Genomic DNA, 17,870 nt, shown 5'->3' on the forward strand with positions numbered 1-17,870 from the left:
GATGGGCAGCACCATGGTTTGGCGTAGCAGCACCCTTGCAAGCGACTGCATTTCCTGGAATAAGTTGGAACCCGAGCCTTGAAAGTCACACCATGGAGCGCCTGTAGAACCCCTGCCACTAGACCTCTCCTGCTACCCCCTCCTGAGTCATCTGACAAACAAACAAGGAAGATCAATCGCAGAACCCTTACAGGAGAGTCTTTATTATCTGTTTAGGTTCGCCACAAAGGGCGCTAACTGGACTGCCTGAGCCCTTGGGCACCGCGGCCATGAGGCCCAAGACATTCCCGGCGGCGCCCTACGTGGGCAACACGCGCCAGAGGCTTCAGGAGATCAAGGAGGGCCTGAAGCAGCCGGCCAAGCTGGTGAGCCAGGCCCTCCACGGGGGTGGCCAGCGGGCCGAAGGCGCCGGCCGCCCCGCCGAGTCCAAGGGGAGCAAGGACGCAGGTGGGCGGCCCCAGCCCGTGCGACCACCGCAGAAGTTTAACAACTATCAGAGCGCCCTGCGCGAGATCCGCAAGTCGCTCATGCCCTTTGCTAACGAGTCGGGACCCTCGTCTGGGTCCGGGCACCCAGCCGGCGAGGTCAATCGGCAGATGCTGCAGGAGCTCGTCAACGCTGGATGTGACCAGGTGAGGCTTTCGCCTACTGCTACTCAGCTCCATTTTTTTGCTACTGTATCAGTATAGATTAGGTCCAGCATTCTCAAACATGAGATTTATTTAATTATTTATTTTTCCTCCAAGACCCCCCACATGTTTGCACAGTAACCTCTCTTCCATTTTAGTAGTCACGGTCCTGACCTAATGTACTAAGGCAAAACCTGTCAAATGCATGTTTTTGTAACATTTACAGAGAAAATTCAGGGATAGTATAAACATGCAAAACAAATATATTTAGACATAATTTACCGAGTGAGAGCCAGAGAGATGAATAACCCAAAAATATTGTACAAACACTAAAGTAATTTGAGTAAAAACTATCAAAACATTGAATTGCAATACTGTGGTGTACCATAATAAAAAAAAAATCAAAGATTACAAATCACGAGTATTTGCAAATATTTAAACCCCATGTTTGAGAATTGCTTAGGTTGACAGCTCCTTTAACTCATTTATACGTCAATGTTGGGTTGGTTTACGCTCCGTAACGCCTTTGTTAGGATAAGTGTAGTTTATGATATGGTCTTAAATTTGTTGATAATTTATACCTGCCTGACATGGTTAGCTCAACTGACGTTGAGTGTCAGATGATGCTCTACTTTAAAGCGATAATTGACTTTTTTGGCTAACGGGTTAGAAAAGTGTTCACTTCTGGGTTACAGTTGTTAAACTCAGGAAATCTTCAGACTAAATGCTAGTTTTCAATCACATATTGGAGCGCTTCTTAACTCGTATGATTATACAATGGAGGCCACTTCCTGGCCCGCTGTGCGCCGCTGCCGCCATTGTCAAAGCAGGAAGTCCACATTCAATGGCAGCAGGGCGGATCAGTTCCTCGTCGTCGTCACCAGCGCCGAACCGGCACCCAAACCGTGACACCCCCCTCCTTTGTGTGTACGGGAATTTCAGGCCACAACAATACCATCATATAGAATGCTACCACATAATTGCAGTAGAACATAAAACACGATTTTTCTGTGCTGTTCTGGTCGATATTTGTTTTGGTGTATTTCTTGCAGTTTTCTTTGTGGTGCCTTTGTGTGTTGTTGGTGTGTTCGTTCTGTGTTAGGTTTCGTTTTTTTATGTGGTTTATGCATTTTGTTTGTGTTGAATATGTATGCTCATGCTGGGTGCCTTTTGTCTTATATATTTTATGTGTGGGTTTTAGCTCTTTATATATATATATATAAATATATGGGTTTAGCTCTTTATATATATGTGGGTTTTAGCTCTTTATATATATAATGTGTGTGTATGTGTGTGGATATATGTATATATACATATATGTATATATGTGTATGTATATATGTATGTATGTATATGTATGTATGTGTGTATATATGTGTATATATGTATATGTATGTATATGTATGTATATGTATGTATATGTATGTATATGTATGTATATGTGTATATATGTGTATATATATGTATGTGTATGTATGTGTATGTATGTGTATATATGTGTATGTGTATATGTATGTGTGTATATGTGTGTGTATATGTATGTGTGTATATATATATATATATATATATATATATATATATATATATATATATATATATATATATATATATATATATATATATATATATATATATATATATATATATATATATATATATATATATATATATATATATATATATATATATATATATATATACACACACACACATACACACATGCATCTATATATACACTCACTCACTGTCAGTACTAGTGGCATACTAATTGAAATACACAGCAGAAGGATGGCAAGATTCACATGATTGGACGTTTATCATCGTCAGTGGCACTGAAAGAGTTTAGCTGTGTGTGTGTGTGTATCTATATTAAGTGTCAATATGGTATCGTCAAGTCTTATCAACTCAGGTCGTCTTCTGCTCGCTGGACTTCTCCAGCTGCAAATTAGCCCACAATGTGGCTGGTTGCATAACCACCGAGGAGGAAATGTTTTAGAGGGGGAGAGTGGGAGGAGGACGGTGGGAGCGCTATGCCACGCATTGACAGCACAGGAAAATCTGCGCGTACAGTGTATACATGGCTTTGTGTGAGCGTTACAGTCGAGTGTGTGTGTATTAAGTGGCTGTGTAACTGTTGTGTGTTTGCTTTTGTGGTTGTAAAAGTGTGTGTCATGTGTACTTTGTCGTCTGTATATCTAGTTGTAAAAGTGTGTGTCATGTGTACTTTGTCGTCTGTATAGCTAGTTGTAAAAGTGTGTATTTGTAAAAAGTAGTTATAGTCAATATTCTATTCTTATCACAACATAGTTGACCAGTCAAATGTTTAAACTGAGAGAACATTTAAGGAAAAATCGGTGGATTTTTAACAATAAATATCTATTTTCAATTCAGTGATTCATTACATAATTATCTGAATATGTGCACATTATCAGTATAGTAGTTGTGTACATGTGTTATAGTTAACTGTGAATTTACTATTTTTTTTATGTAAATGTGAATGGCATTACATTTTAGTATGCTCATTTGTTCTTGTTGTGTATTTTTGCGAGTGCATTTTTGTAGTTTGTATGTTTTTTCCTATGGATTCTGTGTCACTGGCACTTACGCAACAGACAGGATGTGACTTGTCTGTTTATTATTTACGTGTTGAAAGCTTACATAAAACTTGGCCTTTACATTTATTAACACATTGGTTGCCATTGATTGCGCTACACATCCAATCTATTTTGGATAATTGACGAATGATCGCCGTGGCAACAGCAAAGCTCGTATAAAAAAGTCTGCTTTTGTCGAATATTGTGCACTTTTGTATTCGGGTTAAATAAATCATGGAAATGTTGAAGTCTTTTTAGAAACTTAAAAATCGGAATCGGAATAAAACTTTTTTTTAGTTTAAAGATTGGCTTTTTATAGTACCCTAACTTTACATTAATTCATTCATTTTCCGCACCGCTCATCGTCACTAGGGTCGTGGGGGCGCTGGAGCAACCAACTGTGGCATTATTTTTTCATTAAGTGCACTGATTTTTAATTTTTTAAATCATTGTTGGGGGTTTGTATGAGCAAGATTAACATACACTGCCACTTGATTGGAGTGGAAAAAAAAGAAACAATTGTAACACTATATTGCCCCTGCATTGAATTGAATGCTTGTATCATTATACAAGTATAATGCACGTGAATGCATGCTCATGACAAAACTATGTCTATGCTTGAATACATTGTTGAATTTCCAGGCACAACTCATGAAAAGGTTCCCTTTTAAAATATTTATCTATCTTAACTGTAAAATTGCCATGATTTTTCTGTTCTTGGTAATCCTACTGTTCATGGACTTAGTCCTACAGTCAAACACAACACCGAGAGGCTCTCAGTTGTACAGTTTCTATTTGTTTTTATTTCCCAACTCTCCCCCCAAAAAGTGTTATTGAGACAGTTTGAAATTCCAAAGAACATCTGGAGGGTGGCCCTCCTCAGTGCCTCACTTCCAATTACTTTGCACTTCATACGACATTAAAAGCGTGTGTTGTGTACAATACAGCTGCGGGCGGTTACATCAGCTGATCTCATTTGCTGTTGCCATGAGGATGATTTCCAAACTTGTACGCGTATCAAATTGATTCCCTTGAATTTGTTGATTATCATTGAATTTGAATTTTCTGGTTCATTTGAAGCTGGCCCGGCGGATAAGTGGTTAGCGTGTCAGCCTCACTGTGGGAGACCTGGGTTCAAATCCAGGTCGGTCTACCTGTGTGGAGTTTGCATGTTCTCCCTGAGCCTGCGTGGGGTTTCTCCGGGTGCTCCAGTTTCCTCTCACATTCCAAAGACATCCATGGTAGGCTGATTTGACACTGAATTGCCCCTAGCTATGAGTGCGAGTGTGAATGGTTGTTTGTCTCCTTGTGCCCTGCGATTGGCTGGCCACCAATTCAGGGTGTCCTCTGCCTGTGGCGCGAAGTCAGCTAGGATAGGCTCCGTTACCCCCGCGACCCTAGTGAGGATAACGCGGTTTAGAATATGAGATGAGAGATGGTTGAGCATTTTCATTCTATGTTGTGAATTCCATCCATTAAACAACACAAGCCAAGCAGGTCCCTTCTGAGCCCGCTTTATCCTTACTAGGGTCGTGGGGGTGCTGGAGCATAGCCTGGCTGACTTTGGGCACGAGGCGGGGAGACACCCAATCGCAGGGCACGAGGGGACAGACCACCACTCATGCTTACACTTGTACTTTGAGACAATTTGGAGCAAATGTGTCAAAGTGGCGGCCCGGGGGCCAAATCTGGCCCGCCTCATCATTTTGTGCGGCCCGGGAAAGTAAATGATGAGTGCCGACTTTCTGTTTTAGGGTCAAATTAAAATGAAGAGTATAGATGTATATTAAATTTCCTGATTTCCCCCTTTTAAAACAATAATTGTAATTTTTTTAATCAATTTTTTGTGTTTTTAGTTCCAAAATCATTTTGTAAAATCTAAAAATATATATTAAAAAAAGCTAAAATAAACATTCTTTTAGATCTATAAAAAATGGAATATTCAAGGATTTTAATCCAGTTCTATGAAAAAAATCTAAATATCATATCTAAAATGGTCCGGCCCACATGAAATCGAGTTGACGTTAACACGGCCCGCGAACCAACCCGAGTCTGACACCCTTGATTTAAAGTGTCCAACCATGCCTTTGGAATGTGGGAGTACCTGGGGAAAACCCACGCAGGCCCGGGGAGAACATGCAAACTCCACACAGGTGGACCGACATGGATTCGAAGAATTCTTGGCCCCAAGTTGGAAAATTATTGGAAGTTACTTGGAGCCGAGGAAGTGGCCAAAGGAATGATGGCTGTCAATCTTCAAGAACGCAGACTTAATTTTCGTCCTGCTTGCCAGGACTTGTGAGATTCTTGTCAGATTCTTATCAAATTCCTGTCAAAAGTGACAGTTGACGAGGTGAGCATTTAAAAAAAAAAATCCCCACGGTTGACTGAATACCACAACACTCAACTCAGTCAAATGCAAGAAAAATGGTGATCCGGTCAACATATTTTATATCATAGCTGACTATTTTGGGAGGTGCGTCGTTTTTAATGTCAGGAAATTCCCATTTGTGCAAAAGTGCGGCGTTGGCTGCTTCGCAGGAATCTGTTGGGTAGCTCTGCATTTCCTTAAGCCCCCCCTCCCCTGCTCTCCTTGGACTTATCAGATCAGGAATGTAGCAAACATTCAGCCAACGTTATCGCAATATTATCCAGGAATGACAGTTATGATGGTCAAATCCAAACGTAAATGCTTACTCTGAGACCGAAAAGAATCCATTACAGGGAATGTTTTTCCCGCCACGGTGATGGACCGCGCCCCGCCGCGTCGCGCAGCTGTGACGACCGTTGCACATGTGTCATAACAGCTCTCATCAGCGTGAATAATTTTTCTTGCATTCCTTTTTATTTTTCATTTTTTTTGCATCTTCCTGAAACGGGCCATTAATCCGCTTGTCTTTTAAACATGACCTACATTTAAATGGAAGAAAGATCATTCCTAACCCGCAAATTATGTGTCCCATTTTATGCCGTTTGACCCACTTGTGCTGTTTGTGTGTGTGTGTCCTGACCATCTGTTGCTGATACATGCTGATTTGGGAGGTTCTCGGATGGATACTGGAATGTTTTTATCATTGTTTGTTCCCCACACATTCCAAAACCTGTGCTCTGGAAGGTGTTAGATAATATATTTAATCACGGTTGTAAAATAGACATAAAATGTGATGCATTGTAAAGATAGGAATATTTCTTTATTCAACTATCATAAATATGGCAGAAAATAAAGCTCCAATCCAGGGAAGTAGTCACCACTTGCCCGTCTGCCAAGTTAGCTAGGGTATACTCCAGCTCCCCTCACCTCGCAACAGTGTAAATTGTGTAGAGAATACATAAATGGAGGTCCTGACGTTCTTTTTTTGTGTCGCACAGGAAATGGCCGTCCGAGCGCTAAAGCAAACCGGAAGCAGGAACATTGAAGCGGCCCTGGAATACATCAGTAAGATGGGCTACCTGGACCCTCGCAACGAACTCATCGTCCGTGTTATCAAACAGACCTCACCAGGTATCAATTTTGGGGATATAGTTGGACCGTCTTAATAGTTCCCATTCTCTCACTGAAAAAAATGTTTTCTTGTCATATTAGGAAAAGCTGGCATGCCCCCCTCAATGGACCACCGCCCCCCACTAGAAGCCTCAGGGGGAGAGGCCGTGGGCGCCATGCCCCCATATCACCCCATGTACGAGGGTGTGGCTGGATATGGTCCAGAAGGCGAGATGCCCAGAGCCTACATGAGTGCTCCCCCTGTCATTAACTACATGATGCCCCCCTCTGGAGCAACACAAGGTCCACCCATGGTGAACCCAATGGGTCGACCGCCCAGCATGGGTAATTACCCACCAGTGATGGCCCCTCAGAGTAACCCCGCCACCGCCTTGTACCCACCGGGTGCCCAGCAGAAAGGCTATCCTAGTGGCATGGAGCAACACGGGCCATTGATGAGCTACAATGTCCCCGGTCAACCGCTGCCCCCCGGGGCCCCAGTGCCGGGCCCCCACTATGATTACGGCCACCCCAGGCCTCACTTAATGGAGCCCACGGGCTATGGAGTCAAGAGAACCGCATCCTTTCAGAACAAAATGGCCCCACCCTCCATGGCGCCCCCTGACAACTATGTCAACATTCAAAGTAAAGGAGCAATGGGCCAGAATGCACCTGTAGCAGGTTCTGGGGCCTACCCCACCAATCTGTACTTGGCCACTCACTCGCATCCACGTCAAGCGAGCCCCACCTCCCACCAGGTTCACATGATGTCCCGTTCCCCGGGCGGGATGCCACCCATGGGCCCAGAATTCTCCGATCTTCCCCAGGTGTTGATGACCCCTTCCAGAGCGAGCCTCAACCTGGACTTGTATGACCACCATTGGGCGGGGCCCCCGGGCCCCGAAGGTGCCCCCCAAGCTAGACAGACTCAACCGCAGGGGCCGTTCAGGGGTGAGGTCCGGGTGCCCAGCAGGGCCAACTCCTTCAATAGCCGTTCTGCTGTGTCAAATGGTGTCCGGCCTCCCATGAGCGCGCCCCAAGACCCTTCCTTGGGTCCTCCCAACACCATCACAGCCGTCACATCTCCACCCATCCAACAGCCAGTTAAAAGCATTCGGGTGATGAGACCAGAACCCAAGACAGCAGTGGGACCATGCCACCCCAGCTGGATGGCGGCCCAAGCTCAGGAAACGGCAGAACCATTGGCCTACATGCCCGAGGAGACCTACTCCCTGGAGCCCCCCCAGGAGCCCCGCTGTCCGCCGCCACCTTACCCCAAGAATCTCATTATGCCAGCTGGTGAGACCGGGGCCCTGGAAGGTGGCGGAGCCATTGGTGGGACTCAAGATCTCGGCAGCCCCGCTAGTCGAAGCACGCACAGCGGGAGCGGCGGCAGTGGAACCACGGACGATGGATCTCAACAGATTAAGGAGAAGACAAAAAGCAGTAAAGCAGAAAAAACACTCAAAGACAAGAAACAGATCCAGACGTCGCCCGTCCCCGTAAGAAAAAACGGTCGCGACGAGGAGAAGCGCGAGTCCCGGATCAAGACCTACTCGCCCTTTGCCTTCAAGTTCTACATGGAGCAGCACATCGAGAACGTAATGAAAACTTACCAGCAGAAGCTCAATCGCCGTCTTCAACTGGAACAGGAAATGTCCAAGGTAGGCAACCATTTTAGTTGATCTTTTGGGCAGGACAGATCCCTGAGTGTGTCACATGGTGCTGTTTCAGCTAAACCTGACAAAACAAATCGCGAAAAACTCTTTAATTTTATAATCCTGCGTCATCATTGAGATATTTATAATCTTATCTCTGAAAAGGGTTTTCACGCAGGGACTTTAAAATGCATTTGACTTAAAAAAAAATGGCCTTAGCGTAGAGAGTGCTGTTCACGGTTTCCTACGGACAGCCTGTATCAGCATTAAGACTTTGCCCCAAAGAGTTTTAGTGTTCTCATCAGATTATATAAAATATTTGAGTCCACGGATGGCTGGAGGCTGACCATGTGCGAGTCCAACAAAGAGGAGCTTTAATGTCATTAAAAGTCACAACATTGCAGAATAGAACTTCTTAACGGCTATATCCAGAGGGAACACTTTATGGCAAGATGAACACCGTGATGTGTTTGTCCCCTGAGGCGGGATTGTGCAGAAACAGTGCAATTTACTAAGCAGATAATTTAGAGTCTTAGATCTGGAGAATCCTCTCCTGGGGAGTTTGTTTTGGAAGAGATTTTCATCCCTTAAGTGAGCATACCATGAGTTTGGCCTCTACCCTTATAAAACTTCTCCACAGGCATTTTTAGCATCAAAAATGGGATTGTGACGTAAAAAAACTTTTGTTCATATTAAATAGTTCGTACTTATAATAGAGAGCTATTGAGTTACCCTGATTTTTTTTGTACTTATCAGCATCTTCCTGCCGGAGTGAGAATTGGTGCAATTTCTTATTTTTCATGTCCAATTAGAAAGTAACTTGTTGTTACCCCGTCATGCTATAAATTTGTTTAGGTTTTTTTTTAGCATGGTCCCCTTCTGAAGTAGTTTTCATCAGTGTGCATGTCATTTCCACTATTGTGGAGAAGATAAACATTTTTTTTGGAGAATGCAAATTCCCTTTTTTCTGACTATAAACCTTTTGTTGTATCATTAACACCTGAAGTCAACTTCTGGGCATTTTTGAAGATCTCTGCGTCTTGTTTCCAGGCTGGCCTGTCTGAGGCAGAGCAGGGTCAGATGAGGAAGATGCTCAACCAGAAGGAGTCCAACTACAACCGGTTGCGTCGCGCCAAGATGGAGAAATCCATGTTTGTCAAAATTAAGACCCTGGGCATCGGCGCCTTCGGAGAAGTGTGCTTGACGCGCAAGGTGGACACGTACGCTCTGTACGCTATGAAGACTCTGCGCAAAAAAGATGTTCTCAACAGAAATCAGGTTCAGACATGCACAATATTCTCTAGGCTTTGTGAATAGTGTCACTTGGGTGGATTTGTGGTTGTATTCATGCCAACGAATATGGATGCAGGTGGCTCACGTAAAGGCAGAGCGAGATATCCTGGCGGAGGCTGACAACGAGTGGGTGGTGCGACTCTACTACTCCTTCCAGGACCGCGACAGCCTCTACTTCGTCATGGACTACATCCCCGGCGGAGACATGATGAGTCTGCTGATCCGCATGGGTGTCTTCCCCGAGACTCTGGCGTGCTTCTACGTGGCCGAGCTGACGCTGGCCATCGAGAGCGTCCACAAGATGGGCTTCATCCACCGCGACATAAAGCCCGACAACATCCTCATCGACCTGGACGGACACATCAAGCTGACGGATTTCGGCCTGTGCACCGGCTTCCGTTGGACCCACAATTCCAAATACTACCAGAAAGGTACACTCATTAAAAATGCAAAGACTTTGAATCTAGTCACCCAATTTACTTCACTCTCACCCCAGGGAGCCATGTGAGACAGGACAGCATGGAGCCCAGTGACTCATGGGATGACGTGTCCAACTGCCGCTGCGGGGATCGGTTGATGACACTGGAGCAGCGGGCCAATCGCCAGCATCAGCGCTGCCTGGCGCACTCGCTGGTTGGCACGCCCAACTACATCGCCCCCGAGGTGTTGCTGCGCAAGGGTGAGACTGCCCGAACCATTTTTTTTTTTTCCATTTACGGTGACCAAAACGCAGACTGCTGGATTCCTCTGTGTGACTTCAGGCTACACCCAGTTGTGTGACTGGTGGAGTGTCGGGGTGATCTTGTTTGAGATGCTGGTGGGGCAGCCGCCATTCCTGGCGCCCACTCCGACAGAGACGCAGATTAAGGTGAGAACACGAGTCGCGCCCGAGTAGGTAGGCGAGATGATAGGGCATCCAGCTCCAAGGCTACGGCTGCAATCGGACTGGAATTTGTGCAGAAATCGGAACATTTCATAGTCTATCATTTAGTCAACAGTTAGAATTTGCAATCATAAATATTGAGGATTACTTAAAAGTGCGCCCTATGTGAGTAAATATCGTGACTGGACGTTTGGTCCCCGGACGTTTGGTCCCCGGACGTTTGATTGACTGGACGTTTGGTTGACTGGACGTTTGGTAGAACGGGTTCGCATGCAATTGATAGATTTTAACATTGGGTGAATAGGGATTTAATGACTATTATTTAACATTGAGTGAATAGGGTTAGGGTTAAATAAATGAAAGTCTCGTAACTCAAACCTCTGGACTCGCGAACCCATTCTACCAAATGTCCGGTCGACCAAACGTCCGGGGACCAAACGTCTTTCGACCAAACGTCTGAGTACCAGTAAATATGGGCCGTGTTGCATTTGTACGTTTTTTTATCGCTTAATAAGGGGAATTGCAATCATTTATAAGGGGAGAAATTGGTCGAGGTGGACAGGTATGCTTACTACATTTCACATGCCCTTCACTCCCAATATAATGACGTGCGTGCAGGTAATCAACTGGGAAAGTACGCTTCAGGTGCCAGCCCAAGTCAAGCTGAGCCCGGAAGCCGTGGACATCATCGGGCGCCTCTGCTGCTCGGCCCAAGACCGCTTGGGGGCCAACGGCGCCGGGGAGATCAAGGCGCACCCCTTCTTCGTCAAAGTGGACTTCTCCAGCAACCTCCGTCAGCAGCCCGCCCCCTTCCGGCCCAAGATCGCCCACCCCATGGACACGTCCAACTTTGACCCGGTAGAGGAGGACGGCGGCCCCGGGGCCTGGAGCGACAGTGGGGACAGCACCCGGGCCTTGGACGCCCTGTGCTCACCACACGGCAAACACCCAGAGCACGCCTTCTACGAGTTCACTTTCCGCAGATTCTTCGACGACAACGGATGCCCGTTCCGCTACCCCAAGCCTCCGCAGGGTGGCCCCGAGGAAGAGGACGAAGACGAACAAGATGACGAGGAAGCGGGGGAAGGATGCGAGCCGGTCTACGTTTAGACGCATCGTCACCGAGACCGATGCCGCCCCATCCCACGGGACCAAGCAGCAACATTCGGGTAAGAATGTTTAGTCACTACCCACGTGACCTCTCCCGCTTCCATTCCTCTCTTTCGTCTTACACGACTGAAAAACTCCAAAGTGACTTTTACAACGTTTTTTTTATTTTCCACACTGAAATTTCACATGTGAAGAGGGAGAGGGGGTATGTACACCCCGGTGTGGAGTGCGCGGAAGCGGGAAGAAATAAAACGAATCAGAAACCGCCTAACGAATCCGGCAAAGTTTAAGAGAGGAGGTTTAGTTGGACGGATTGAAAACGAGACACTTTCAGTGGGAGGTTTTGATATGCTCAGAATACACCATACAAATTCCCCACAAGTGAGCATGATTACAAGTGGCAGTCTACTATTGTAATTGCACACACGCCTTAAATTAAGAATGAACTGTTAAAGATAAATACCACATTTTCTTAAATAAAAAACTAAATTTTTATACTCTTTGCCTGCATTCAAATTCCATGGAAAGCCTCCCAACTTTTACGTGTTGGGACAATTGAATAGTAGAAAATATGTAATTATCTAAAGATATCTTAAGAAAAAAAAACATGATTTCTGTGTAATTTTCCTGCTTTTCCCCTCTTATTTTTATCTTTTAAAATGGCAAAAGAACAAAATTAAGCAGGGGAAAAACACGGCCAAACGTGCCTGTTATGACCTATGTGCAATACAATGTGTCTTTTTCTTCTAAACACTATCCATTCGAAAGTATTGAAAAGTGCCATGTACAAACATATTGCTTTCTATACCATGTATACAATTACAGTATATGCACTATACTGTATGTGTGTTTCACTTTGACAAGCTGCTTTTTTAGTATTATTTACTTTTTATTCCCCAATTTTGTTGCGAAGACTTCGAAATGATGATGAATGTGGAACATGGCTGGCCGGGGCTTTGCCGTCCTCCGTCGGGGCGGGTCCCTGAACGCAGCACGGCCGAGTGCCCGGAAAGGCCACGCGGTGGATAGACGGCAAGTTTGAAAAGAATGAAATGCTTTGTCATGTTTTTGGAGAGGTGGGGGCACACAGGGTTTTTTATTTGTATTTTTTTCTTTTTTTTAAATTTGGGCTTCCCGAGTTCATTCTAGGCATCACAAGTTGTCAGTGTGATATCCAAAAATGATGAAGTATAAAGGCCATGTTACCGAGAAAAAGCAAAATAACTGGAATAATCTGTTTTCCCAGTTTCAAAAAGACGACACGGTTAAAGTCGTAATTTTCTAATAAGTCTTAAGGAAGACATGAATATACTTGGAAGGTGTTGTTTTATAAGACATAACTGGTTAAATTATTAGTTTTAAAGGAAAAAACATGGACTGTCAAGTGGCTTAATGAGTCACAATGTTAATGTTAAATGAGTAATTATATTAGAGTAAAGTCATCTTTGGATACCACAGCTTAAAAAAATAAAAATTCATCTTGTAAAGGAATAAAAAGGCAAATTACTTGAAAATGAATAATTTAACAAGAGTATAATTGTAAAGTGTGAAGGAACTTTGAAAAATCTTGATGTTTCTCGTACTATTCGGACCTTTGTAACTTCAAAACATTGAAACTTTTGTATTAATACAAATGTATCTTTTAGTGCAATTAATTATTCTCGGAACATCGGAACCTGTTTCAAATTTCATATTTTTAAATATATCTTCATTGTAATATTTCATCGTTTTATTTGAAACTTCACAACTTCTTTCAAGTAAACATTTTTGTGCAACTTTTCTTCAGCATGCTAACATCGTTACTGTTGCAGTATTCAGACTTTTTGTCTTTCTCTTAGCATGACAGCATTATTAAATTAGATTCCGACTTAATTTTTGTAAGGAATAACTTCATTCTAGTAAAATTGTCTTATTTTTTTCAGAATTTGATGGATTAACTGTCACAAACTTACGACTTTACTCTTGTCACATAACACCTTTATTCTTGTGTCCCACCAAAAGCAAACAAAAAACAACAACAATTCCCCTCATCTTTCAAATAGTTCTTTTTTTTCCCCCTTGTGTGGCCCAAACACCCCTGCGTATATAGTTTTTGTTTGTTTTTTAAATAATATATATTGAAGAGTCATGGTCATATGCAGCAGTTTTATCCTAATTTGAAGATTTTACCAATGTTGGTTGACAATCTGCAGAAGCAATTGAATTTTTTTGGCAGTATTTCTGACTAATCCCTCACGTGTGACTTGCTGAATGACGTGATGTGTTCTTGTTTTTTTTTTCTTTTCTTTATTCTATTCGGACAATGACTAACTTGTTAGCCTGAATAGCGCAATTGCACCAGTCATTTATTTTTAACTTATTGAAGCCAAATCAATTGATTTTTATTTTTTTTCCCCTTTTCCGAAAATGTTGAACTAAATGGCTTGGGCAATGGTGCTATTGGGATTTCGAAATGTGCCTTGTGTGTATTGTAAAGCGAGCAGAACAATCCCGACATTTTCCTTGTGACTTTTTCATTTTTGTTGTTACCGCACTTGGTTTTGTGTTCTTGTCTGAGTGTAACAGGGGCAGAAAGCAAAAAAAAAGTTGAAATTATTTTTGAGATTTTAGCAGTCAAAAAAAACATTTAGTTCAGCAATTTTTAAGACAAAATGGCTCTTTATATGAGAACAATAACAAAAAACTTGATAGTAATCAAGTTTTAAGTGGCTTTTTGGGGTTACAAAGTGACTGACAATCCTTGACTGTTTTTTTTTTCCTTTTAAAATGTACGTATTTGTTCCCTGTAAAGAGCATGTCTAATGTATATTAATCATGAATTTATATTTTTACAGATATACATATTTTTTTTGTATCTTTCCTGTCCCCCACCATTTGTTTCTTTCCCCACTGTGCTAATGTCCAAAACTACGCAGTATTATCTTTTATTTTTACATTTGTGTATGAATAGAAACTTTGTCGATGTGGCTGTTGTTTTTTTGTGTGTGTCAAATGTTATGTATAAATTAAATTAACCCATTTGGACTTTTGGCTGCTTATTTTTTATGTACATGCTCATCAAGGATTGAAAGATTTCTTGGACCAAATCATTTGCATTCATTGCCAATGCAGAAGGATTGACGGAATGTTCGATTTGTAGCAAGAAGTTGAAAATAAGAAAAAGTCATGTGGAAAGACATTTCCAGGTAAGGCATGCTATATTTGCAGCCAAGTATCCAGTTGGGAAAGAGAAAAGTGGGATTGCATTACTTCTGGAGAAATTAGAGGATTGCAAAAATAGATTTAAAAAGTGGATTGCATCTCCAAACTACTACTACTGCTGCTGCAACTTGAGTGATAATAAAGTGTGGTCATTCGTTCACATTGTCGAATCCTCAAAATCAAAATGACATCAAAAATAGGATTTCTATATTACATTTCTTTATTTTTTTTAAATAGGGGTGACCCTACTTAGCGATTTTTCGATTATCGTGGCCATGTCTGATCTACATTAACTGCGGTTTACATATATCTATAGGTACACAGGGCAGTAGTATGTTACCCACAATGCCGTGCGCCTGACGTCATCTTTAAGGGCCCAGCATCCATGATGGCGGCGCTGGGTGCAGCAGAAGTCATCACACAGCTGGAAAGCGCTGCCAAAGTTTTAATGGTGAGACGTGACATGTTTTTATCACGGCCGACTTGTCGCTAACTTTCCTCGAATACTTCGATGCTAGGCTAGTCTCGCGAAAGTTCTTTAACATCCATCGTTTGAGGGCGAGACTTTGGTCACGAGCGCGAACAGGAGCGATGCGTGGCCAAGCTGCTTCAGGTCACGTTTTCCATCACGGTTTTTGGCTACGACGTTCGGCTTTGGCTCAAATTTAGCCCCGCTGAACTACGTCCAGTTGTTGGATCAAGTTACACTTGTTTGTGGGGGCACCGATTTGTTCAAATCGGTTTCTTAATGACAAAACAACAACATTCTCCTCCCAAGATGCAAGTTAATTCATTCCCGGATTAACCATTTAGGGTATCAATTAATATTTAGAGGGATACTAGTTGTGGTTTTAGACTTCCATGCTGCATCTCCAAGCTAACCATGTTCTGCCTTAAACATTCCCCAAGTAGTATCACAACTCCTCGATAGATCCCCTAAATTGCACAATAAACCCCCCAAGCTAACTATGGCGACCACCCGACACAAGTCGGATTTCCCGTGTGGAAAACTCATCTCACCATAAAATAGAATCCCGTATAGTATAACGGGATCATTTTGTTTTTATAACATGATCGATTGACATTTTAATGAGCCCGATTTCTCTTTTTAACCTATGCCTCATCTCTTAATGAGCCATGATGTTAAGATTTTATTTTTAAAGTACATATCTTTCTGGACCAGTAAAATAAGTCAACATTTCCGAATAAGTGGAATGAATGGAGACCAAAATGTGTGAAAGTAAAGGAGAAATGGGAAATAAGCCAGTTTGAAATTCATTTCTTCGAGTTTGATTTCATAAAGGGACAATACATATTAATGAACATGTAATTGAATTAAATGCCTTGTTATTATACAAGTATGATGAGATTTAAAGCTTCACCATTAGATTAGATGAAGTGCACGCATCAATAATAATGTAAATATGAAAGATTTTAGTCCCTTGGGTTTTAAATGTTAGCCATTGAGCATTAGAAATGCAAATATCTGCCTTAATAATCAGGCAATCACCAGTAATAAGTCCTAAATCTGGTTTTTGGTGCATTATGTTAGAATTTTGGCCTGTGTTAAAATTGTTGTTTATCCTTTTTATAAAATATTACGACTACAATGTTTTGATGATTCCTCTTTCTGTCATTTTAGCTAAACAAGTCATTTTGTATGTGCTTTTCAGGCCCCGCCATCAATCGTGAGCTCAGAACAGCGCCAACAAGCCGAGCATGTCTTTCTCTCCTTCAGAAAGTCCAAGTCACCCTTTGCTATTTGTAAACACATCTTAGGTGAGGCCTCATGATTATATTCATATCAATGCGAACTTGAGTATGAAACAACTCCTGGAAAATTATGATGAAGTGGTGCGGAAAAAAATTGAATGTTCGGTTTTTTTTCCACGCCAATGCACTCGTAAACGGAACAAAAAATTTAAATTAACTTGCATTAATATATACAGACACACTCAAGCATATGTTTAATGTAACTTCACACAAAACTGAATTCTAATTTTGTTTTAATCTTTTTTTTTTTTTTTTACACCTTCATTCTGGCCGGGTTAGTTGTTTGCCACGCCTCCACCTTTACGTTCGCTATCGATGGGCTGTTTGCTGTTGTACTACGTATTCCCTTCAAAATATTCCAAAAATTATGCACACAAATGTCCTCACAATAGGATAACGCACCACCACTTGCCAACGAGAAGTAGTCTTGTAGTATTAGCGATCGCTCCGCTGCTCATAATAACATCAGGGGCACTGGCTCGCAACTCCTTCGTTGTAATATCTCTGGTCGCAACCGCTTTGAACGGCGCCTATGAGAGAGTTGCGACCAGAGATACTATTACAAAGAGGGAGTTGCGAGCCAGTGCCCCTGATGTTCTCATGAGCAGCGAACGAGAAGTAATATAATACTCCTCGTATTAGATAATAATAACAGGAAATGCAACAGCTGAGCTTACCCACGTATTGATTGTGGGTGATGAAGTTTTATTCTGAGAAAGAGTGCCATTGCCTATCGGCGTTGTTTGCACGAGCATACTTCATTACCCAGAAAGCCCTCTTTTTGCCCGCGTATGCGCGTTGTGCGTTTCCTGGTTGAAACCGGTCTGAATAAATCGTTCTGTGCTCGTAGATATTGTTATACACGAAAGAGATGCGGCAAAAAAGATGCTACAATGATAAACAGCCTCTCATGTCATGGCCACCTGGCTTGGTCGCATCTCGAAATTTTGATGGTGTCGCGGGCGAATTATTCGATCGAAATTTTCGTCGTACCACGAGCATGTCGTAGGGCGAGCATGTTGTGTCACGAGGTACCACTGTATATATATATACTGACAATCATGCGCTGGTTGTTTCAGAGAGCAGCAAGGTGGATTACGTGCTGTTTGAGGCAGCCACCGCCATCATGGAGGCGGTGGTGCGGGAGTGGATCCTGCTGGAGAAGGCTGCCATCGAGTCTCTGCGAACATTTCTGCTCGCATACGTGCTGCACAGACCCAAGTTAGGAGCGCACCACCCCAAAATGCA

General features: G+C 42.8%; 2 protein-coding genes across 3 annotated transcripts in view; both read left to right on the forward strand.

Moving 5' to 3' along the window:
- On the forward strand, nucleotides 1–15,267 carry lats2 (large tumor suppressor kinase 2). 2 transcript variants are annotated; one of them, XR_013304650.1, is made up of 9 exons: nucleotides 1–632; nucleotides 6,593–6,725; nucleotides 6,807–8,368; nucleotides 9,413–9,640; nucleotides 9,732–10,086; nucleotides 10,152–10,334; nucleotides 10,417–10,523; nucleotides 11,157–11,707; nucleotides 15,166–15,267. XR_013304650.1 is itself a non-coding variant. In XM_077617524.1 (8 exons), the coding sequence occupies exons 1-8, from the start codon at nucleotides 270–272 to the stop codon at nucleotides 11,646–11,648; spliced, it is 3,423 nt and encodes a 1,140-aa protein (XP_077473650.1). In that variant the 5' UTR covers nucleotides 1–269; the 3' UTR covers nucleotides 11,649–14,672. The 2 variants fall into 2 exon arrangements, 1 of the variants encoding a protein (XP_077473650.1); XM_077617524.1 differs by lacking the exon at nucleotides 15,166–15,267 and having other exon boundaries at nucleotides 11,157–14,672.
- xpo4 (exportin 4) overlaps nucleotides 15,196–17,870 on the forward strand; it is a 26,044-nt gene continuing 23,369 nt past the window's right edge. The window contains exons 1-3 of the mRNA XM_077617523.1: nucleotides 15,196–15,300; nucleotides 16,523–16,628; nucleotides 17,702–17,843. Coding sequence (XP_077473649.1) covers nucleotides 15,235–15,300; nucleotides 16,523–16,628; nucleotides 17,702–17,843 — 314 coding nt within the window. The 5' untranslated portion in view covers nucleotides 15,196–15,234. The remainder of the gene's footprint in view (nucleotides 15,301–16,522; nucleotides 16,629–17,701; nucleotides 17,844–17,870) is intronic.

Source organism: Stigmatopora argus, chromosome 13, assembly GCF_051989625.1.
Source record: "Stigmatopora argus isolate UIUO_Sarg chromosome 13, RoL_Sarg_1.0, whole genome shotgun sequence".
In the NCBI taxonomy this organism is placed as follows: domain Eukaryota; kingdom Metazoa; phylum Chordata; class Actinopteri; order Syngnathiformes; family Syngnathidae; genus Stigmatopora; species Stigmatopora argus.